Source organism: Pseudophryne corroboree, chromosome 8 (genome assembly GCF_028390025.1).
Source record: "Pseudophryne corroboree isolate aPseCor3 chromosome 8, aPseCor3.hap2, whole genome shotgun sequence".
Lineage (NCBI taxonomy): Eukaryota > Metazoa > Chordata > Amphibia > Anura > Myobatrachidae > Pseudophryne > Pseudophryne corroboree.
This window is the reverse complement of record NC_086451.1, coordinates 481,200,460-481,227,291: the sequence shown is the minus strand read 5'-3', so window position 1 is coordinate 481,227,291 and position 26,832 is coordinate 481,200,460. Positions and strand designations below refer to the sequence as shown.

The following is a 26,832-nucleotide window of genomic DNA, read 5'->3' as shown; positions in this document are numbered from 1 at the left end:
TTCTGTGCAGGGTAAATACTGACTGCTTTATTTTTACAGTGCAATTTAGATTTCAGTTTGAACATACACCACCCAAATCTAACTCTCTCTGCACATGTTACATCTGCCCCCCCTGCAGTGCACATGGTTTTGCCTGTTAGTGTGCTTTTTTGGTTTGCTAACAACTCTGAATAAGGTCCTATGGTCCATTCAGGGGCGTGTGCACTTCCAGGTGTGCTCCTTCCTCTGCACGGTGCAATATGCCGGAGTCTACTGCACATGTGCAGGTCTCCAGAGACATGGCGCCTGCCATGTTCCGGAGACCAATTTAGCTATTGCACATGTGCGGCAGCCATTTTACCTGCGCTTTTTGCTGCGAGAGCAGCGCTGGACGCCGGAAAGGTGAGTATTAGAATATGCGTGTGCTGTGGGCCCCTGGACCCAGGGGCCCGTGTGCACCGCAAAACATTGCACCCATTATAGAAATGCCAGTGGGTCCATTGTCCTTTCTCTATCTCTGCTGCCGAGACTGCTTTTCCAGGGTTCGTATATTACGTCGACAGTGACCAATGAATAATTCAGGTAAGGATAATCTTAATCCTCCTCGGAGTTCCTAAACCTAACCCCCCCCCCCTCTTTGCAGCCTAACCCTCCCTTTCCTGAAGCCTATCCCCAAATGTTTTTCTGGGCAACTGCAAACCCTCCCTCAGTGCACCACTGCATCCATGATATACTCTCATTAGGTGTGAACACATCACCCAGAGAGCTGACTCTCAGCTTGAGGTCTAACACTGTGAATGCCATCATGCCCGTCAGAAAAGTTATATAACGAGGCTGACTGATCAGCATAAAAAGCACTGGCCAGACTCTTCCATCCTCCTCAAAGCTATGCTTTTCACTTCTCTTCTGTATACGAGGTGTGGCTATTATAAAACGAAGCTGATGCTATCATTTACGTTTTTATAAAGTACATTTTATCTTCATATCCCTTCTATGTACTCCCCTTCTGCACCCACACAGTGCTGCATTCTTATTTCCCATTGGTCAGAGCCTTGCGGTGGCTCATAATCTGTCATCTGTGTCACAGCTCCGCCGTTTTCTCCTTTCCCTCAGTAACTGATACAGAACGGGTCCCCTGAGCACAGATGTGACTGTAGGGAGAAGACAGAAGTCACACGGTGCTAGGTCTGGTGAGTATGGAGGGTATCTAGCACTGCAATCTGTTTCTCGGCCAAATACTGCGTCACAGAGAGTGGTGTGGAATGGTGCGCTGTCCTCATGGAGGATGAAACCATTTCCCACAGCTCTGGCCTGTTTCTTCTGATTCGTTCCTGCAAGTTTCTGGAACGTTTCTGTAGTAATGATGATTTCCTGTTGCTTTCTGTTATCTTTCTGCTCGGCAGTGAGGAGCCTAGAACCATGTTAGCGTAAACTTTTGTTATGTTAAGATCTTGATACAAAACTTGTCTAACAGTCTTTGGGCCTAATTCAGATCTGATCTCAGCAGCAAATTTGTTAGCTAATGGGCAAAACCATGTGCACTGCAGGGATGGGGGGGCAGATATAACATGTGCAGAGAGAGTTAGATTTGGGTGGGTTATATTGTTTCTGTGCAGGGTAAACACAGGCTGCTTTATTTTTACACTGCAATTTAGATTTCAGCTTGAAAACACCCCACCCAAATCTAACTCTCTCTGCACATGTTACCCCCCCCCCCCCCCCCTGCAGTTCACACGGTTATGCCCAATTGCTAAAAAATTTGCTGCTGCGATCAAATCTGAGTTAGGCCCCTTGTGCACTGCAGGTGGGGCAGATGTAACATGTGCAGAGAGAGTTAGATTTGGGTGGGGTGTGTTCATACTGAAATCTAAATTGCAGTGTCAAAATAAAGCAGACAGTATTTACCCTGCACAGAAACAATATAACCCACCCAAATCTAACTCTCTCTGCACATGTTACATCTGCCCCCCCTCCCCTGCAGTGCACATGGTTTTGCCCATTAGCTAACAAATTTGCTGCTGTGATCAGATCTGAATTAGGCCTTTTGTCAGTATTTACCATTTCTGCTGGCAATTTTCTCAATTTTCCCAATTTTTTACACATTTCCATCTGTGTTTGATGTGCAGGGCCTTCATCATCTACACCATCCTCATGACCGTCACTACGGGGTCTATTTACTAAGCCTTGGGAAGAGATAAAGTAGCTGGGGATAAAGTACCAGCCAATCAGCTCCTGTCATTTTTCAAACACAGCCTGTGACATGACAGTTAGGAGCCGATTGGCTGGTACTTTATCCCCAGCGACTTTATCTTCATTCAAGGCTTAGTAAATAGACCCCTAAATCTTTTGCGCGTCTCAGACACACGTGTACGTGACATACAATCTGCCCTGCAAGCAGACGGAAAGATTCGGCGGGGGTTTTCTTCAGTTTAACTAGAAATGTTAACACGTTGCTCTAATTTTGAACTAAGAATTTTTATGACGCACGGGAAAAACACAACTTCTTCCGACGCCGTGTGACAGCGCACTATCTGCGCGAGAGGACCGTTTCAGGATAGTCCTAGGTCAGTGCTCCCCGATCCCCTTTATCTCACGCCGTATGACTTCTTTTTTTCAAGCACAGTCTTGTTATAGAATAGCCGCATCTTGATGTGAAGTGTTAGCTCTGCGGCATTTACAGGTTTAGCAGTCACCAATAATGTCTGTGCTGTAGATATATTGCATCCAGCTCCACATGTGACAGAATTATATATATACGTATCTTTTCCCTGCGTGCGTCCTGAGAGCATTTTAGGATTTGTTGACTAGAATAAGAAGTAGCAACAAATGTGTCTTTTTGGATGATATCTAACGGCCCCATATTTCAAATTGTTTCCACAAAAAGTTGCTCCTCCTCTAAGAGGGCTCTCGTCGGGCGTTTGGAATACAGGGAGCCTGGCACGAATACAGCCAGCGCGCACCGCGTTCCAGCCCTGCCTGAGATCCAGGCGTTTGGAGCAAGCTTACTGTATTTTCATCACTTTACTGCCACTGTAAAATGTAATGTGTGTTTTATAGCACAGCTTCATTTCATTGTGTTCTTCCACAGCGCAGGGGTGTAAATTGCCTATAACTGGCTGTAAACTGTCAGAACACTAACTACTAAGCTTCGTTAATGTCAGTGGATTTGTATGGAAATGAGTCAATTAGGCAAAGGTTTACTAAGATAATGGATGGATAATTGTGTTTACAAATACCAGTATAGTGCTTTATATTGAAGATAAAGCCGCAGTTCCCCTGGAAGGATTAGAATGTGCAATTTGGCAGTAACATGGGATTGTCCGTAACAAGTAACTCGACAGGTTTGTAAATGATCGTAAAGGAGAGACTGCACCATTGTCAGTGCTGTATTTAAAGCTACAGGGGGTCATTCATTGCAGTCATGCGATCAGATAGTCGCCGCCTACAGGGGGAGTGTATTTTAGCTGAGCAAGTGTGCGATCGCGTATGTAGCAGAGCCATAGTTGCCTACCTTGCTGCACCACTCTCCGGGAGGCTGCAGTGTGGTAGGCTAATGGGGGCGTGTCCGACTGCGATGTGGGTGGTCCGGGGGTGCGGCTGATGGAGGAAACAGGTGGTCTTGGGGCGTGGCACCATAGTCGCGTCATCGTAGCCCCGCCCCCGCTAGATAGTGCAGAGAAAACAGACACTGTACAGCAGGGGGCGGAGCTACAATGACATAAATAACGTCATCGTATCCCCCTCAGACCGCCCACTTGTTCTCTGCTGTGGGCGGCCAAGGGGGAGTGCGGGGGCTGCCAGGAAAAGCGGGACACTTGCCCACCTTTCCAGGGGGCCGGAAGGGCCACCCGATTTTCTGGAGCCACCCGGCCTTTCCGGGAGGGTAAGCAAGTATGAGCAGAGCTGTACGAACAGATTTTGTGCAGTCTCTGCGCAGCCCAGGACTTACTTATCCTGTGCGATTGTTTCCTGCTGATCGGGGCCGGAGCTGAAAACGCCTGAGGCTGCCTGCGTTTTACTGGACACTCCCTGAAAACGGTCAGCTGCCGCCCACAAACGCCCTGTTCCAGTCAATCTCCTTGCGTACGTCCGTGCGAGTGGATTCTTTGCACCATCCTGTCGTAGGGCGCCGATGCCCGTTGCAGCCGTGCGATACGCTGGCGCAGTGCATACGCATGTGCAGTTTGGATCTGAACGCACAGCAGTGATCCGATCTGAATGACCCCCACAGTTCCATATTAGAAAGAGCAATCTTCAGTTTGTTTTACATAATAATGTGGCCACTGGGGGGCGCTGCTGCTGCTTTGTAGTCATTGACATTCTTTTCTACCTCAGTTCACACTTGTTACTACTAGTAACGTATACGCAGACGTATAACGCTTTGATGTGTTTTGTAAGTTTTGCCCTTAAAGCAGAACATTTCTAAAAGCTTTTAGCATTGATCACGTTAATGTGAGGTGTAAACAGCTACTTCTCCACACAACAATTCCATCACTATTTATGTGTATATAAAGTAATTGCTGCCACCTCCATCTTCCTATAGCTATAGCCTGGATGTTCAGTGAAGACCTGTTATTATTATTATATCACTGGCACAGCACAGAAAGTCTAAAGATAAAAAATAAAAGTTACGTTTTACTATTTACAATTTTCAGAAGTGCGCCCCACAAAGGGTCTCCTGTCTGTTTCTCCAGCACATCCAAACCAAGCAATATGGGGGCTTCTGTTTGTGTAGACCATGTTACCGACTGCTATTGTTTCCCCTCCAGGAGAAGCCCGGAGAAGGGATGCAGGTGGGCGGGGATGTAGGGCGGGGCAGGAATATTTATATCATTAAGACTATTCATATCAATGATGCAATTACAATAGAATCATTTCACTAGGTATCGCCCCCTCCGCGCTGACCGCGGATTCCCGGTATTATTCTCCCCATTCTGCCCACGTCACTAGGAAATGGCCAGGATGCCGGAGAGGTCCCACTCTCCCGAGGGTGTGGGGGACTCCCGGATACAGGAGGTTAGGTAAGTACAGGCTACACACACTCATGGATTGGCCAATATTGTTTGAGAATAAAATGACTCTGTGATCACACTGGGGCACACATACAAAGACACACATACAGGGACATACACATACAGAGATACACATACAGGGACATACACATACAGAGACACACATACAGGGACATACAGAGACACACATACAGGGACATACACACAGAGACACACATACAGGGACATACAGAGACACACATACAGGGGCACACAGAGACACACATACAGGGGCACACAGAGACACACATACAGGGGCACACAGAGACACACATACAGGGACACACAGAGACACACATACAGGGACATACAGAGACACACATACAGGGACATACACACAGAGACACACATACAGGGACATACAGAGACACACATACAGGGACATACACACAGAGACACACATACAGGGACATACAGAGACACACATACAGGGACATACACACAGAGACACACATACAGGGACATACAGAGACACACATACAGGGACATACAGAGACACACATACAGGGACATACAGAGACACACATACAGGGGCACACATACAGGGTTACACATGTACAAACATACAGGGGTACACATAGATAAACATACAGGGACATACAGAGACACACATACAGGGGCACACATACAGGGTTACACATATACAAACATACAGGGGTACACATAGACAAACATACAGAGACACACATACAGGGGCACACATACAGGGGTACACAGAGACACACATACAGGGGTACACAGACACACATACAGGGGTACACAAAGACAAACATACAGGGGTACACATAGACAAACATACAGGGACATACAGAGACACACATACAGGAACATACAGAGACACACATACAGGGGCACACAGAGACACACATACAGGGGCACACAGAGACACACATACAGGGGTACACAGAGACACACATACAGGGGCACACAGAGACACACATACAGGGGTACACATAGACAAACATACAGGGGCACACATAGACAAACATACAGAGACACACATACAGGGACATACAGGGGCACACATACAGGGGCACACATAGACACACATACAGGGGCATACAGAGACACATACAGGGACATACAGAGACACACATACAGGGACATACAGAGACACACATACAGGGGCACACAGAGACACACATACAGGGGCATACAGAGACACACATACAGGGACATACAGAGACACACATACAGGGACATACAGAGACACACATACAGGGACATACAGAGACACACATACAGGGGCACACAGAGACACACATACAGGGGCACACATAGACAAACATGCAGGGACATACAGAGACACACATACAGGGGCACACATACAGGGGCATACAGAGGCACACATACAGGGACATACAGAGACACACATACAGGGGCACACAGAGACACACATACAGGGACATACAGAGACAAACATACAGGGACATACAGAGACACACATACAGGGGCACACATACAGGGACATACAGAGACACACATACAGGGGCATACAGAGACACACATACAGGGACATACAGAGACACACATACAGGGGCACACAGAGACACACATACAGGGACATACAGAGACAAACATACAGGGACATACAGAGACACACATACAGGGGCACACATACAGGGACATACAGAGACACACATACAGGGGCACACAGAGACACACATACAGGGACATACAGAGACACACATACAGGGACATACAGAGACACACATACAGGGGCACACAGAGACACACATACAGGAACATACAGAGACACACATACAGGGACATACAGAGACACACATACAGGGACATACAGAGACACACATACAGGGACATACAGAGACACACATACAGGGGTACACATAGACAAACATACAGGGACATACAGAGACACACATACAGGGGCACACATAGACAAACATACAGGGACATACAGAGACACACATACAGGGGTACACATAGACAAACATACAGGGACATACAGAGACACACATACAGGGGCACACATAGACAAACATACAGGGACATACAGAGACACACATACAGGGGCACACATACAGGGGCATTCAGAGACACACATACAGGGACATACAGAGACACACATACAGGGGCACACAGAGACACACATACAGGGACATACAGAGACACACATACAGGGACATACAGAGACACACATACAGGGGCACACAGAGACACACATACAGGGGCACACAGAGACACACATACAGGGGCACACAGAGACACACATACAGGGGCACACAGAGACACACATACAGGGACACACAGAGACACACATACAGGGGCACACAGAGACACACATACAGGGACATACAGAGACACACATACAGGGACATACAGAGACACACATACAGGGACATACAGAGACATACAGGGGCACACATACAGGGACATACAGAGACACACATACAGGGGTACACATAGACAAACATACAGGGACATACAGAGACACACATACAGGGGCACACAGAGACACACATACAGGGACATACAGAGACACACATACAGGGGCACACAGAAACACACATACAGGGACACACAGAGACACACATACAGGGGCACACAGAGACACACATACAGGGACACACAGAGACACACATAATGGGGCACACAGAGACACACATACAGGGGCACACAGAGACACACATACAGGGACATACAGAGACACACATACAGGGGCACACAGAGACACACATACAGGGACACACAGAGACACACATACAGGGGTACACAGAGACACACATACAGGGGTACACAGAGACACATATACAGGGGTACACATAGACAAACATACAGAGACACACATACAGGGACATACAGGGGCACACATACAGGGGCACACAGAGACACACATACAGGGGCATACAGAGACACACATACAGGGACATACAGGGGCACACATACAGGGACATACAGAGACACACATACAGGGGTACACATAGACAAACATACAGGGACATACAGAGACACACATACAGGGGCACACAGAGACACACATACAGAGACATACAGAGACACACATACAGGGGCACACAGAGACACACATACAGGGACACACAGAGACACACATACAGGGGCACACATAGACAAACATACAGGGACACACAGAGACACACATAAAGGGGCACAGAGAGACACACATACAGGGGCACACAGAGACACACATACAGGGACATACAGAGACACACATACAGGGGCACACAGAGACACACATACAGGGACACACAGAGACACACATACAGGGGTACACAAAGACACACATACAGGGGCACACAGAGACACACATACAGGGGTACACATAGACAAACATACAGGGGCACACATAGACAAACATACAGAGACACACATACAGGGACATACAGGGGCACACAGAGACACACATACAGGGGCATACAGAGACACACATACAGGGACATACAGAGACACACATACAGGGACATACAGAGACACACATACAGGGGCACACAGAGACACACATACAGGGGCACACATAGACAAACATACAGGGACATACAGAGACACACATACAGGGGCACACATACAGGAGCATACAGAGACACACATACAGGGACATACAGAGATACACATACAGGGGCACACAGAGACACACATACAGGGACATACAGAGACAAACATACAGGGACATACAGAGACACACATACAGGGGCACACATACAGGGACATACAGAGACACACATACAGGGGCACACAGAGACACACATACAGGGACATACAGAGACACACATACAGGGACATACAGAGACACACATACAGGGACATACAGAGACACACATACAGGGGCACACAGAGACACACATACAGGGACATACAGAGACACACATACAGGGACATACAGAGACACACATACAGGGACACACAGAGACACACATACAGGGACATACAGAGACACACATACAGGGGTACACATAGACAAACATACAGGGACATACAGAGACACACATACAGGGGCACACATAGACAAACATACAGGGACATACAGAGACACACATACAGGGGTACACATAGACTGGGCCAAGACACCCTACCCCTGCTCTGACTCCACCCCCTCCCTCTCCCGCTTACAGGCTCCTCCTCCCCCCTTATATCTGCTCTGGGTGTAGCACTAAACGCCCCAGCCACAATTGCTAAGCATGATGGGTATGGCGTCATTAGAGACACACGTTACATGTTATGTATTATGATGCCAGTGGTACCAGGCCTAGTACTGTATTGTCCTACACTGCAATCACTGTGCAACGTTCTCCCGTGCTGTCTCATCAAGGCCTAGATTATAATTAGCAGAACCAAATTATTTATTCTTTCACATATTTTCTGACTTTTTTTTTCAGGGCTTGCATGTCAGGGAATTGCGCATTGGGTGGAGTCAGTATTACTCTGTGAAAAGTTATCCTAAGTTTCCCGACTCCCTCTGCTAGAGACATGAGTGGTGCAGGGGACGATATTTACATACATAAATCAGTAGATTAAATAGTTATATTGTAAAATGAAATAATAATAAAAAAAACATTTAATTATTCTTTATTCTACTGGAAAGTGATTTTATTTTTTATTTTTGCCTTTCAATTTAACAAGCCGTGCAAAGCCTAGTGCTGCGCTAGCTGACACCATCAGGACTGGGACTGTGCGTGGAACCTATGGATTGTGGTCACCTATAGGGATAGACGGACAGTACTGACGTCATGCAATGCATTGTGGTAGATGTACGGTAGCTGTCTGCTGCCAGCGTTACACACCGGGCGATGATGTCAGGCGCTCACCCACCAGGACTGAATACAATGACGCTGGGACCAGGGACGGATCTAGACTTTTCTTTTAGGGGGGGTGGTTTACTGTTTAATCTTGACTCCTCCCCTCTCCAGTCCCAACGCCTCCCATCTGCAATCCTAACTCCTCTCTCAATTCCTGAAAAACTGAACTTTTTGAGTGAGACTGAGTAGAGCTTTGTGATTGTTCTATGTACATGTGACTGTGCTGTGGGGTAATTGTATTTATTAGCCTTTGTGCCCACACACCAGCAAGTGAGGGGCAAATGCTTTGTAACCAACCTTTGCTCTCCTGGCTCCTCTGTACTGCTGTGGTATAGGCTGCAGCACATCGTTCTGCCTCAGGCTCTCCCCGGAGAGCTCTCTTCTGCTCAAAAGTGGGCATGGATTTGACTGTGTTAGGGGGGGCGGTCGCCCCCTTCGCCCCCCCCCCCCCCCCCAAAATCCGGCCCTGGCTGGGACTGAATATCACACATGTTCTGACACGCAGTAATACAGCATAAATGTCTATTTGCCATTATTTAGTTATTGTATAGATTGTGTCGTGCCCTGTTGTATGCAGGATGTTTCACATTGCACAACGCCTGATATTAATAATGTCCGCTTGTGTTTCTCTTTCCATAGAACTATGGGCTGGAGACGGAGAACCTGCGAACGCTATCTCACAAACTTAACGCATCGGCCAAAAATCTGCAAAACTTTATAACGGGTAGAAGGCGGAGTGGGCACTACGATGGCCGAGCCTCCCGGCGACTGCCAAATGACTTTCTTACCTCGGTGGTGGATCTGATTGGTGCTGCCAAGAATCTGCTGGCCTGGCTGGACAGGTAACTCCAAAAACAGCAGGGGGTATTTATTACACAGGTGTGCGCAGGCGATGGCGTTCCTTTCTGTTCCCCCATAGGTATTTCCTAGTACAATGTGCTGCATTTATACAGCTCCTACAGTACGTCTGAGCTGCTCTTATACAGTAGTGCCCGTATACAGGTGTGGCCACAAAAGACACCGACTACTAGTGATGACATCATAAGTACTTCTGTGCGCAAATCACATGCTAATCTGTGGGAAGAGGCTCCCATACTGTATGAGTGACTGCGCCATGCCATGAGGCTGTGACTATTCCATAGCAATGTAATTGCAGCAACAGCAGTAATGTAGTGTGCGGTACACTGTGCGGCTGCCACGTGGATGAGACGTAACATCCAGGACAGACTACTCGTGAGTACGGGAATCGCTACACGTGGCGGAGCATCTAACTCGCGTCATAGGGTGCAAAAGCACTAGCTGACTGCGGACACATCTGTACTTCTTCTATAATGCCCGTATACTGTATTTCTATAGGACTCCTATACTAATATAGTGCTCTTATACTGTACTTCTATAGGGCTCCTATACTAATATAGTGCTCTTATACTGTATTTCTATAGGACTCCTATACTAATATAGTGCTTACACTGTACTTCTATAGGGCTCCTACACTTCTTCTATAGTGCTTACACTGTACTTCTATAGGGCTCTTATAAAACTGATATAGTACCCATATACTGTACTTCTATAGGGCTCCTATACTACTTCTATAGTGCTTACACTGTACTTCTATAGGGCTCTTATAAAACTGATATAGTACCCATATACTGTACTTCTATAGGGCTCCTATAATATGCCAATAGAGCTCTTATAGTGTATTTCTATAGGGCTCCTACACTTCTTCTATAGTGTTCACATACTAGACTTCTATAGGGCTCCTATACTACTTCTATAGTGCTCTTATACTGTACTTCTATAGGGCTCCTATATAACTTATATAGTGCCCATATACTGTACCTCTATAGAGATCCTATACTACTTCTATAGTGTTCTTACACTGTACTTCTATAGGGCTCCTATACTACTTCTATAGTGCTCTTATACTGTACTTCTATAGGACTCCTATACTACTTATATAATGTTCTTATACTGTACTTCTATAGGGCTCCTAAACTACTTCTATAGTGGTCTTATACTGTACTTCTATAGGGCTCCTTTAGTACTTCTATAGTGCTCTTATGTTGTACTTCTATAGGGCTCCTATAAAACTTATATAGTGCCCATATACCATACTTCTATAGTGCTCATATAGTACTTCTATAGTGCTTACACTGTACTTCTATAGGGCTCTTATAAAACTTATATAGTACCCATATACTGTACTTCTATAGGGCTCCTATAATACTCCTATGGTGCTCTTATAGTGTATTTCTATAGGGCTCCTACACTTCTTCTATAGTGTTCTCATACTATACTTCTATAGGGCTCCTATACTACTTCTATAGTGCTCTTATACTGTACTTCTACAGGGCTCCTATATAACTTATATAGTACCCATATACTGTACCTCTATATAGATCCTATACTACTTCTATAGTGTTCTTACACTGTACTTCTATAGGGCTCCTATACTACTTCTATAGTGTTCTTATACTGTACTTCTATTGGGCTCCTATACTACTTCTATAGTGTTCTTATACTGTACTTCTATTGGGCTCCTATACTACTTCTATAGTGCTCTTATACTGTACTTCTATAGGCTCCTATACTACTTCTATAATGTTCTTATACTGTACTTCTATAGGGCTCCTAAACTACTTCTATAGTGGTCTTATACTGTACTTCTATAGGGCTCCTTTAGTACTTCTATAGTGCTCTTATACTGTACTTCTATAGGGCTCCTATAATACGCCAATAGAGCTCTTATAGTGTATTTCTATAGGACTCCTATACTAATATAGTGCTCTTATACTGTACTTCTATAGGGCTCCTATACTTCTTCTATAGTGCTTACACTGTACTTCTATAGGGCTCTTATAAAACTTATATAGTACCCATATACTGTACTTCTATAGGGATCCTATAATACTCATATAGTGCTCTTATAGTGTATTTCTATAGGGCTCCTACACTTCTTCTATAGTGTTCTCATACTAGACTTCTATAGGGCTCCTATACTACTTCTATAGTGCTCTTATACTGTACTTCTATAGGGCTCCTATATAACTTATATAGTACCCATATACTGTACCTCTATAGAGATCCTATACTACTTCTATAGTGTTCTTACACTGTACTTCTATAGGGCTCCTATACTACTTCTATAGTGTTCTTATACTGTACTTCTATTGGGCTCCTATACTACTTCTATAGTGTTCTTATACTGTACTTCTATTGGGCTCCTATACTACTTCTATAGTGTTCTTATACTGTACTTCTATTGGGCTCCTATACTACTTCTATAGTGCTCTTATACTGTACTTCTATAGGCTCCTATACTACTTCTATAATGTTCTTATACTGTACTTCTATAGGGCTCCTAAACTACTTCTATAGTGGTCTTATACTGTACTTCTATAGGGCTCCTTTAGTACTTCTATAGTGCTCTTATACTGTACTTCTATAGGGCTCCTATACTACTTCTATAGTGCTTACACTGTACTTCTATAGGGCTCTTATAAAACTTTTATAGTACCCATATACTGTACTTCTATAGGGCTCCTATAATACTCCTATAGTGCTCTTATAGTGTATTTCTATAGGGCTGCTACACTTCTTCTATAGTGTTCTCATACTAGACTTCTATAGGGCTCCTATACTACTTCTATAGTGCTCTTAAACTGTACTTCTATAGGGCTCCTAAACTACTTCTATAGTGGTCTTATACTGTACTTCTATAGGGCTCCTTTAGTACTTCTATAGTGCTCTTATACTGTACTTCTATAGGGCTCCTATAGTACTTCTATAGTGCTTACACTGTACTTCTATAGGGCTCTTATAAAACTTTTATAGTACCCATATACTGTACTTCTATAGGGCTCCTATAATACTCATATAGTGCTCTTATAGTGTATTTCTATAGGGCTCCTACACTTCTTCTATAGTGTTCTCATACTAGACTTCTATAGGGCTCCTATACTACTTCTATAGTGCTCTTATACTGTACTTCTATAGGGCTCCTATATAACTTATATAGTGCCCATATACTGTACCTCTATAGGGCTCCTATACTACTTCTATAATGTTCTAACACTGTACTTCTATAGGGCTCCTATACTACTTCTGTAGTGTTCTTATACTGTACTTCTATAGAGCTCCTATACTACTTCTATAGTGCATTTATACTGTACTTTTGTAGGGCTACTATACTAATTCTATAGTGCTATTTTACTGTACGTCTATAGGGCTCCCATACTTCTATGTGCTCTTATACTGTACTTCTATAGGGCTCCTATACTACTTCAATAGTGCTCTTATACTGTACTTCTATAGGGCTCCTATACTACTTATATAGTGTTCTTATACTGTACTTCTATAGGGTTCCTTCCTATACTACTTCTATAGTGCTCTTATACTGTACTTCTTTAAGGCTCCTATACTTCTGTACTGCTCCTATACTGTACTTCTATAGTGTATCTATACTTCTATAGTGCTAATATACTATGTTTGTTCTATAGTACCCCTATACTTCTGTGCTTGTTCTATAGTGCTTCTATAGGGCTCCAATACTTCTGCGGTGTTCCTATACTGTACTTCTTCTATAGTGTATCTATACTTATATAGGGCTCCTATACTGTACTTATATAGGGCTCCTATACTACTGCAGTGCTCCTATACTGTACTTTTATAGGGCTCCTATACTTCTGCAGTGCTCATATACTGTACTTCTATAGCGCTCCTATACTTCTGCAGTTCTCCTATACTGTACTTCTTCAGTGTATCTATACTACTAAAGTGCTCATATACTGTGCTTGTTCTATGGTGCCCCTATACTTCGCTGGTGCCCCTATACTACTTCTGAAGTGCTTCTATACTGTACTTCTTCTATAGTGTACCTGTACTCCTGTAGTAAGTATAGAAGGGTAATAGAGGTAAGTCAGAGTGATCTGTGTTGGGGGGGAGGAACTGGTGAGATGGAGCTCAGGGATGGTAAGTGATTATAATATTATAGGGAGGGTAAGAGGGAAGTTTGGGAATTTGATGAGCTGTCTAGAGAAGACAAGAGAAAGTTTGGAGTCTGGAGAAAGTTTTGTTGTATGAGGGAAGAAGAGTCACTGTGTGATTCCTGCCTAATACGGGATGAGCGGAGGCATCGCACTGGGAGACTTTATGAGACAAGGCCAGATGTATGTTGGTGCTTTTCTGTTCCTTGTATAATAGTAGAAGTATTTCTTATTGGAATTGGTAAAGTATAGAGAACCTGCCAAGCAGCGCAGCAGGAGAACATCTTATGCGGGAAATTAGCCAAGCCATTGTGTGCAGAATAGATGATGGTATGATTAGGGTGCAGGTTTGATTCTGCAGTGTGCTGAACCAGAATGGAGTGTCGGGGAGCTGCCCCGGGGGGCTGGAATTTGGGATATACAGTATCACTGGCTGCTCAATGCAGAAGTGTTGATGGGAAGAGGAAACTACAGTCTTTATATCAGTAGCACCAGGTGGAAGATATCCCAGCTGTGTAATGGAGATAGGGAATACAATTGTGCTCATTAGAAGAGAGTGGAGTAGGGGGTCAGCAATACGCATAGGTGGGCTGTGGAGGTGGGGGGGGGGGGGGACTACGGTCATTCTGAGGCAATCATTGCAGGTAGTTCTCACATCTTCATCTAGATTGTTTAACTGTCACTTTGTAAGTAAATCATTTAGAAAAATAACCGTAGATGCCTCCACCCCCAGCAGATGCCTCCAACGCAGCCAAAGCTACACAGTGGGGGTAATTCAGACCTGACCGTAGCAGCAAATTTGTTAGCAGTTGGGCAAAACCATGTGCACTGCAGGTGGGGCAGATGTAACATGTGCAGAGAGAGTTAGATTTGGGGGGGTTATAAATTAATTTCCCCCCTCAAAATTCTACACACAATGGGGGTCATTCCAAATTGATAGTTCGCTAGCTAGTTTTAGCAGCCGTGCAAACGCTATGCCGCCACCCACTGGGGAGTGTATTTTATCTTAGCAGAAGTGCGAACACATGTGCAGCCGAGCTCTACAAAAACAGTTTGTGCAGTTTCTGAGTATCTCTGAACCTACTCAGCGCTTGCGATCACTTCAGCCTATTCGTGTCCGGATTTGATGTCATACACCCGCCCAGCGAACGCCCAGCCACGTCTGCGTTTTTTCAGACACGCCTGCGTTTCTCCAAACACTCCCTGAAAACGGTCAGCTGACACCCAGAAACGTCCCCTTCCTGTCAATCTTCTTGCGGCCGTCAGTGAGACTGAAAACTTTGCTAGAACCTGTGCTAAACAACAAATGCCTTTGTACCCGTACGTCGTGCGTGCACATTGCGGAGCATACGCATGCGCAGAAATGCCGATTTTTAGTCTGATCGCTGTGCTGCGAACAACGGCAGTTAGCGATCAACTCAGAATGACCCCCTATATGTTTCGGTGCAGGGTAAATACTGGCTGCTTTATTGTTACACTGCAATTTAGATTTCAGTTTGAACACACCCCACCCAAATCTAACTCTCTCTGCACATGTTACATCTGCCTCACCTGCACTGCACATGGGGGGTCATTCCGAGTTGTTCGCTCGGTAAATTTCTTCGCATCGCAGCGATTTTCCGCTTAGTGCGCATGCGCAATGTTCGCACTGCGACTGCGCCAAGTAAATTTGCTATGCAGTTAGGAATTTTACTCACGGTTTTTTCTTCGTTCTGGTGATCGTAATGTGATTGACAGGAAGTGGGTGTTTCTGGGCGGAAACTGGCCGTTTTATGGGTGTGTGTGAAAAATCGCTACCGTTTCTGGGAAAAACGCGGGAGTGGCTGGAGAAACGAAGGAGTGTCTGGGCGAACGCTGGGTGTGTTTGTGACGTCAAACCAGGAACGACAAGCACTGAACTGATCGCAGATGCCGAGTAAGTTTGAAGCTACCCAGAAACTGCTAAGAGGTGTGTAATCGCAATTTTGAGAATCTTTCGTTCGCAATTTTAAGATGCTAAGATTCACTCCCAGTAGGCGGCGGCTTAGCGTGTGTAAAGCTGCTAAAAACAGCTTGCGAGCGAACAACTCGGAATGAGGGCCATGATTTTGCCCAACTGCTAAAAAATTTGCAGCTACGATCAACTCTGAATTTCCCCTTGTGACATTTCCTGGCTCTTGCCCTGCGCAACCCAACAATGTGATAACGAGGTGCATTGTTATAAATACAGTCACAATGAGGTACATAGGGGGTCGTGACCTCTCGATGACACCGTCCGAGAAAAATACCTTTCTAATATTTTTTGTCTGCCTCCCCGCTCCCAGGCCGCTGACTATAACTGTTTTTTATTTTACTCCATTAATAAAAAAGAAAGAAAAGAGAAAGCCCTGAGTGAAGGCCGCAATTTCCCACTGATTGATAAATACAGTGATGTGAACGCCGGGGAGGAGGCATTCATGGTTTCCGTACATGACATCCTGGCTCAGCCGCAGGGGGTCGGCGTGACCTGGTTCTGTCCGGTCACATTAGAATCACAGTGCCATTAGACGCATACCCTTCCCACATCATTGCAGGCAGAATGGATCCACCGGGGCTCTTCATGTGAATTACAGACAGTTTCACAATATACCGGGGATAAAAGCTTCCAGACTCATCTGCAATGAAATATACAATAAAGGGAGAAATGGCTGTTATGCTACAGGACAGACAAAGCCATAATCCAGCGTCCCAGTGGGCGATCGCGTCTAAGACCTTCATATACTGTGTATCCAGAATATTCATTACTTGTATGTGGAATGAATCCATTACAAGAGGAATTGAATGCTGCGCTGTGCGCCGGTCACCCTGAGTGCTCCCGCATTGCATGCATGTATAGAAATGCGTATATCTGCCCCATGCGTTCTGTGCATCTTGCGGTGTGTACGCCTCATATCTGTACACGGGGGCCTAATTCATGGTTTACGTACAAATCCAATAGCGTGGGGCCTGCTCATGGGGGTCATTCCGAGTTGTTCGCTCGTTATTTTTTTCTCGCAACGGAGCGATTAGTCGCTAATGCGCATGCGCAATGTCCGCACTGCGACTGCACCAAGTAAATTTGCTATGCAGTTAGGAATTTTACTCACGCCATTACGAGGTTTTTTCTTCGTTCTGGTGATCGGAGTGTGATTGACAGGAAGTGGGTGTTTCTGGGCGGAAACTGGGCGTTTTATGGGAGTGTGTGAAAAAACGCTGCCGTTTCTGGGAAAAACGCGGGAGTGGCTGGAGAAACGGAGGAGTGTCTGGGCGAACGCTGGGTGTGTTTGTGACGTCAAACCAGGAACGACAAGCACTGAACTGATCGCAGATGCCGAGTAAGTCTCGAGCTACTCAGAAACTGCTAAGAAGTGTCTATTCGCAATTCTGCTAATCTTTCGTTCGCAATTCTGCAAAGCTAAGATTCACTCCCAGTAGGCGGCGGCTTAGCGTGTGCAGAGCTTCTAAAAGCAGCTTGCGAGCGAACAACTCGGAATGACCCCCCATGCACAGAAAGGGTCTATCGATATCGCTCGCAGACCCCCGTCAGCTGCAGCGTGGGGGGAGGGGAGGGGGGGGGGACCAAACACCATTCAAAAACAGGGGCATGTCACCCCCATTTCTAAGGCGTGATGGGTCCAGGGTCTGTGATCGGACGAAGACTTATCGGACTCGGGTGTCCGGATCCTACGGCCAGCATGAGTACGCTTCAACTTGTGCAGGCTGGCCGGTGGCGCCTCCTGTTCTCTTCTCTCATTGGTTCTAACTGTCTGTCACTACTCCAACCGCGCTTCAGAAGTTTCCTATTCTAATTAGTCTGCTCTCTAGCAAAGAATAAGCTGTTGGAATAGGTCCAAAATAGACTTTAGATCCCAATATATATGGAAGATCTTTTAGACATTTACCGGGCTGGATGACGCCCATATCTAAGCGTTTACAAAATGCCGCCTGTGGGACGCAGATCTCCAGCCCATGAATGAGTGCTGTAAAGCCGGGTACACACTTTGATGACCAGGCGATGCTCAGAACACACTGCTACGATGTAACCAGTGGAGGCTCCAGAGCTGGGGCTGCAGCCCTGTCCAAAATTCAAACAGGGCAGAGACACCAACCGCCAGTGAGTCCCGGCCGGAGATGTGTGGCAGCGTTTGGGGTGGCAGTTGGTGCGGCTCCCTTATTTGAATTTTGGAATGTGCTGCAGCCCCGCCTCTTTGGATGTAACGATACATTGTATCCGCGTACACACTACACATGATGACACAAGTATATCATTACATGATTATTGTACCTGCACCACATCTTACATCTCATAGACCCGTCTGATCGTAGGTACCATGGTTTGCTGACAGAACGAGCAGTGTGTCCCAGCTAGAGGGTCTGGCAGTAATGGAATTACTGACCGGCGGCTGGATGCATCAAAGGTCATTTTACAGTCAAACCTCCGAAAATGCCGTTTTCGGAGGTTTGGCCGCAGTTCGCATTTGCACCAAGCTTGGACCCATTAGGCAACCCCATTTGTAGATGGCATCCCCTAATAGAGACCTGCAGTATGGGCCTCTTTCCGAGATGTGCACTGAGAGGAATCCAATCAGTATTCTCCATTGTAACCTCCTGAAATATGTTCATGTTATTAAACTGTGTTATATTTCACCCGGCCTATATGGGCTCGTAGTCCTCTGAGGGTCTGTTCACACTGGGCCTAATTCAGACCTGATCGCAGCAGCAAATTTGTTAGCTAATAGGCAAAACCATGTGCACTGCAGGGGAGGCAGATGTAACATGTGCAGAGAAAGTTAGATGTGGGTGGGGTGTGTTAAAACCGAAATCTACATTGCAGTGTAAAAATAAAGCAGCCAGTATTTATCCTGCACAGAAACAATATAACCCCCACACATCTAACTCTCTCTGCACATGTTACATCAGCCCCACCTGCACTGCACATGGTTTTGCCCATTAGCTAACAAATTTGCTGCTGCGATCAGATCTGAATTAGGCCCATTGCGCTTCTCATACGGTTCCTGAAGGAAACTGACAGAATTTCCAACTAGTTTTGAAAATAATAATGAAAGAGCGCTGATGACTTATACAGCAATAGGTGTGATAACCGCTGTGTAATATGTGCAGAGCCATGTAGCCTCATTCACCCAGAAACTAAAGATACCCACATCGCCATTACTCACTGTTATTAATCGTATTGCGTTCTCTTCTGGCAGGTCTCCATTTGTCAGTGTGACGGAATATTCACTTCTGAAAAATAACATTGTTCAACTGTGCCTGGAACTCACCACCATCGTGCAACAGGTGAGACCATGTGATGTGTGTGATAAGAGCACGACAGCTTGGGGAAGGGGGTATGAGGTCATGTATAGACGTCATCGCTGCATCTTTTGTATCAAACGCTTCTCTGAGGCCTTATTGTGAGAAAACACAACATTTATACTTGTAGGTCTTTCTCCAGGGCAATATGTACTAATGTGTAGCTGCATTCCCATCAATACTGTAGCTGCTGGCTGTGCACCACGTGGTGATGAGTGAGTTATAAAACTGTCCTGTAGAATATACCTTGTTCTGACTTGCCTGCAAAACTATGACCGTGTCACTGGTGTAATATCCCCCTCTCTGATCCCAGTCTGACCCCAATCACACGGCAGCCACATCTCTATAACATCCCCTCTATGGGGGAGATTTATCAAATCTTGGAGAGAGATAAAGAACTACCCAGTCAGCTTCTGTCACTGCAAAGGCTGTGCTAGAGAAATGACAGAAGCTGATACATTGTTATTTTATCTCTCTCCAAAATGTGATACATCTCCCCAGAGACATGTTGCAGAATGTAAATTTACAAATGGAAGGACCAATTCAGGATTATTTGCAAGTCAGTCGTATTTGCATAGATGAAGCAACGTGCGTGTATGCAGGAATATATAATAGAAATTCCCAGTTACACGTGTTTACAGGCCTTCATGAAAGACTCACGAGTCATTATATTTTATTGCATATATAGTAGAAGTAAGTGCATGCAATCATAATTCCCACTAGCGCTAAACATAAACTAATAATGCTAGGAAATGAGGAACAAATCAATCAATCAATAAAACACATACAGTACTGTAGAGTACACGCTTCCAGCCTGCAGGAGGAGTTGTTAGTACACATACAGTACTGTACAGCACACGCTTCCAGCCCGAAGGAGGAGTTGTTAGTACACATACAGTACTGTACAGGACACGCTCCCAGCCCACAGGAAGAGTTGTTAGTACACATACAGTACTGTACATGACACGCTCCCAGCCCACAGTAGGAGTTGTTAGTACACATACAGTACTGTACAGGACACGCTCCCAGCCTGCAGGAGGAGGTATAAGTACACATGCAGTACTGTAAAGGACATGCTCCCAACCCGCAGTAGGAGTGGTTAGTACACATACAGTACTGTACAGGACACGCTCCCAGCCTGCAGGAAGAGTTGTTAGTACACATACAGTACTGTACAGGACACGCTCCCAGCCTGCAGGAAGAGTTGTTAGTACACATACAGTACTGTACAGGACATGCTCCCAGCCCACAGGAGGAGTTGTTAGTACACATACAGTACTGTACAGGACACGCTCCCAGCCTGCAGGAGGAGGTATAAGTACACATGCAGTACTGTACAGGACATGCTCCCAGCCCGCAGTAGGAGTGGTTAGTACACATACAGTACTGTACAGGACACGCTCCCAGCCTGCAGGAAGAGTTGTTAGTATACATACAGTACTGTACAGGACATGCTCCCAGCCCACAGTAGGAGTTGTTAGTACACATACAGTACTGTACAGGACACGCTCCCAGCCTGCAGGAAGAGTTTTAGTACACATACAGTACTGTGCATGACACGCTCACAGTCTGCAGGAAGAGTTGTTAGTACACATACAGTACTGTACAGGACATGCTCCCAGCCTGCACTAGGAGTTGTTAGTACACATACAGAACTGGACAGGATGTGCTCCCAGACCACAGTAGGAGTTGTTATTACACATACAGTACTGTACAGGACACGCTCACAGCCTGCAGGAAGAGTTGTTAGTACACATAAAGTACTGTACAGGACATGCTCCCAGCCTGCAGGAGGAGTTGTTAGTACACATACAATACTATACATGACACGCTCCCAGCCCACAGTAGGAGTTGTTAGTACACATACAGTACTGTACAGGACACGCTCCCAGCCTGCAGGAAGAGTTGTTAGTACACATACAGTACTGTACATGACACGCTCCCAGCCCACAGTAGGAGTTGTTAGTACACATACAGTACTGTACAGGACACGCTCACGGCCTGCAGGAAGAGTTGTTATTACACATACAGTACTGTACAGGACACTCTCTCAGTCCGCAGTATTAGTTGTTAGTACACATACAGTACTGTACAGGACACGCTCCCAGCCTGCAGGAAGAGTTGTTAGTACACATACAGTACTGTACAGGACACGCTCACAGCCTGCAGGAAAAGTTGTTAGTACACATACAGTACTGTACAGGACATGCTCCCAGCCCGCACTAGGAGTTGTTAGTACACATACAGTACTGTACAGGATGTGCTCCCAGCCCGCAGGAGGTGTTATAAGTACACATACAGTACTGTACAGGACACGATCCAAGCCCGCAGGAGGAGTTGTTTGTACACATACAGTACTGTATAGGACATGCTCTCTGCCCGCAGGAGGAATTGTTAGTACACATACAGTACTGTACAGGACATGCTCCCAGCCCGCAGGAGGAGTTGTTAGTACACATACAGTGCTGTACAGGACACGCTCCCAGCCTGCAGGAGGAGTTGTTAGTACACATACAGTACTGTACAGGATACGCTCCCAGCCCACAGGAGGAGTTGTTAGTACACATACAGTACTGTACAGGACACGCTCACAGCCTGCAGGAAGAGTTGTTAGTACACATAAAGTACTGTACAGGACATGCTCCCAGCCTGCAGGAGGAGTTGTTAGTACACATACAATACTATACATGACACGCTCCCAGCCCACAGTAGGAGTTGTTAGTACACATACAGTACTGTACAGGACACGCTCCCAGCCTGCAGGAAGAGTTGTTAGTACACATACAGTACTGTACATGACACGCTCCCAGCCCACAGTAGGAGTTGTTAGTACACATACAGTACTGTACAGGACACGCTCACGGCCTGCAGGAAGAGTTGTTATTACACATACAGTACTGTACAGGACACTCTCTCAGTCCGCAGTATTAGTTGTTAGTACACATACAGTACTATACAGGACACGCTCCCAGCCTGCAGGAAGAGTTGTTAGTACACATACAGTACTGTACAGGACACGCTCACAGCCTGCAGGAAAAGTTGTTAGTACACATACAGTACTGTACAGGACATGCTCCCAGCCCGCACTAGGAGTTGTTAGTACACATACAGTACTGTACAGGATGTGCTCCCAACCCGCAGGAGGTGTTATAAGTACACATACAGTACTGTACAGGACACGATCCAAGCCCGCAGGAGGAGTTGTTTGTACACATACAGTACTGTATAGGACATGCTCTCTGCCCGCAGGAGGAATTGTTAGTACACATACAGTACTGTACAGGACATGCTCCCAGCCCGCAGGAGGAGTTGTTAGTACACATACAGTACTGTACAGGACACGCTCCCAGCCTGCAGGAGGAGTTGTTAGTACACATACAGTACTGTACAGGATACGCTCCCAGCCCACAGGAGGAGTTGTTAGTACACATACAGTACTGTACAGGACACGCTCCCAGCCTGCAGGAGGAGTTGTTAGTACACATACAGTACTGTACAGGACACGCTCCCAGCCTGCAGGAGGAGTTTTTAGTACACATACAGTACTGTACAGGACACGATCCCAGCCCGCAGTAGGAGTTGTTAGTACACATAAAGTACTGTACAGGACATGCTCCCAGCCTGCAGGAGGAGTTGTTAGTACACATACAGTACTGTACATGACACGCTCCCAGCCCACAGTAGGAGTTGTTAGTACACATACAGTACTGAACAGGACACGCTCCCAGCCTGCAGGAAGAGTTGTTAGTACACATACAGTACTGTACATGACACGCACCCAGCCCACAGTAGGAGTTGTTAGTACACATACAGTACTGTACAGGACACGCTCCCAGCCCGCAAGAGGAGTTGTTAGTACACATACAGTACTGTACAGGATACGCTCCCTGCCCACAGGAGGAGTTGTTAGTACACATACAGTACTGTACAGGACACGCTCCCAGCCCGCAAGAGGAGTTGTTAGTACACATACAGTACTGTACATGCCACGCTCACAACTTGCAGGAAGAGTTGTTAGTACACATACAGTACTGTACAGGACACGCTCCCAGCCTGCAGTAGGAGTTGTTAGTACACATACAGTACTCTACAGGATGTGCTCCCAGCCCGCAGGAGGTGTTATAAGTACACATACAGTACTGTACAGGACACGATCCAAGCCCGCAGGAGGAGTTGTTTGTACACATACAGTACTGTATAGGACATGCTCTCTGCCCGCAGGAGGAATTGTTAGTACACATACAGTACTGTACAGGACATGCTCCCAGCCCGCAGGAGGAGTTGTTAGTACACATACAGTACTGTACCGGACACGCTCCCAGCCTGCAGGAGGAGTTGTTAGTACACATACAGTACTGTACAGGATACGCTCCCAGCCCACAGGAGGAGTTGTTAGTACACATACAGTACTGTACAGGACACGCTCCCAGCCCGCAAGAGGAGTTGTTAGTACACATACAGTACTGTACAGGATACGCTCCCAGCCCACAGGAGGAGTTGTTAGTACACGTACAGTACTGTACAGGACACGCTCCCAGCCCGCAAGAGGAGTTGTTAGTACACATACAGTACTGTACATGCCACGCTCACAACCTGCAGGAAGAGTTGTTAGTACACATACAGTACTATACAGGACACGCTCCCAGCCTGCAGTAGGAGTTGTTAGTACACATACAGTACTCTACAGGATGTGCTCCCAGCCCGCAGGAGGTGTTATAAGTACACATACAGTACTGTTCAGGACACGATCCAAGCCCGCAGTAGGAGTTGTTAGTACACATACAGTACTGTACAGCACATGCTCCCAGCCCGCAGGAGGAGTTGTTAGTACACATATAGTACTGTACACGACACGCTCCCAGCCTGCAGGAGGAGTTTTTAGTACACATACAGTACTGTACATGACATGTTCCCAGCCCACAGGAGGTGTTATAAGTACACATACAGTACTGTACAGGACATGCTCCCAACACGCAGTGGGAGTTGTTAGTACACATACAGTACTGTACAGGACATGCTCACAGCCTGCAGGAGGAGTTGTTAGTACACATACAGTACTGTACAGGACATGCTCCCAGCCTGCACTAGGAGTTGTTAGTACACGTACAGTACTGTACAGGACACGCTCCCAGCTTGCAGGATGAGTTGTTAGTACACATACAGTACCAGCAGGAGGTGTTAGAAGTACACATAAAGTACTGTACAGGACATGCTCCAAGCCCGCAGGAGGAGTTGAAAATCTGGTAGCAGTGGGGTGTATAATATATATAGTGGTGGCGACATAGTACTGGAGAACATCCTTCATTGTGCAGGACAAAGGAGAGAACCGCACATGCAGAGTAGCACACTTGGTTAGGGCCAGAGGTCGTGCTGCCTGAAGTCCGGGGTCCTAGTGCCTGGACGGAAGAGGAGACAGTGCAGAGAACTCTCCTCCAGCAAAGGAAAGTTCTCATAAAGTATTGTTTTCTTCAAACTCTTCCTTTTCTGATCTGATTTTGATGATACAGATGAACTTTAGAATACATATGGCTGACTTCTGAAACAGGGAATTCATCTTATATTGATAACACCATAACCAGCGTTTAACTCATCCCTGTAGTGAAGCCTATAGAGCACTAAGCAGCAAGGGTTAGGCAGAAGAGGCAGCTGCACTTGGCGCAGGGGGGCTCCGGTACTGCTCCGACACTGAACACTCATTATTTCCGATATGCAAATATTCGGAGGTGAAACTGAACTTTCTATGCTATAAGCAGTGGTGGAATTACCATTGCAGGGTCTCCTAGAGGTGAGCGGGGGCAAACGCAATAGTACCACCAATACGTATACCCTTCATCTTTTGAACACAGTAGTAGTGAGGATATAACGGGGCCCTCAGAACAGAAGAGTATTCCGCTCCTGACTCTGATACTGTATACCATTGCTCTTTTACAGCACAGAGAGTTAAATTAAAATAAAATTAGCTCAAATAAATTTAATGAGGGTTTCACATCTGTTTTCTGCTTAATGTTTATTGATTCATTTCTCAGTGGGCAAAATTCCATATAAAATAATGTGTGAAGCTGTAGCTGGAGGAACGGGAGAGGAGGGTGGAGGGCGAATCTTCACTGGCGGAGGTACCTGGGAATATGGAAATGCCTTTGATCTTCCTCTGTGTTCTGCAGCAAGAATACTATTCAATTAGTTAGATAGGTTGCTTTCGCCTCCGGCAGTTTTTGAACGTGTTCAGATAACTTAAAAGCGAATATCCCTTTTATTGCCCTGCCGCATGTTAGCGCGTCTTTCATATTTCGCTGGAGAGGTCATAAAATAACAGATGAACAGTAACACACCTAGCAGATCAATTAAAAGATAAAAAAGTGATGAGGACCAAAAGCTGCGCAGAAGTAACACGTGTAAGATGGAGATGTCTGCCTGTCTTGTTGTCCATCTACTGTATAGATCTAGAACATTGTATAGAAAGACACTGTAATAAATGTCTGGAAAGGACTGTACATAAAGGGGGTCATTCCGAGTTGTTCGCCCGTTATTTTTTTCTCGCAATGGAGCGATTAGTCGCTAATGCGCATGCGCAATGTCCGCAGTGCGACTGCGCCAAGTAAATTTGCTATGCAGTTAGGTATTTTACTCACGGCATGACGAGGTTTTTTCTTCGTTCTGGTGATCGTAATGTGATTGACAGGAAGTGGGTGTTTCTGGGCGGAAACTGGCCGTTTTATGGGTGTGTGTGAAAAACGC

At 45.9% G+C, this 26,832-nt stretch overlaps 1 protein-coding gene across 1 annotated transcript in view; it reads left to right on the top strand.

Moving 5' to 3' along the window:
• The window catches only part of LOC134949658 (connector enhancer of kinase suppressor of ras 2-like), a 766,590-nt gene that overhangs the window by 309,497 nt on the left and 430,261 nt on the right, over window positions 1-26,832 (top strand). Inside the window, exons 3-4 of the mRNA XM_063938397.1 lie at window positions 10,442-10,644; window positions 19,995-20,082. Of these exons, the coding sequence (XP_063794467.1) occupies window positions 10,442-10,644; window positions 19,995-20,082 (291 nt within the window). The remainder of the gene's footprint in view (window positions 1-10,441; window positions 10,645-19,994; window positions 20,083-26,832) is intronic.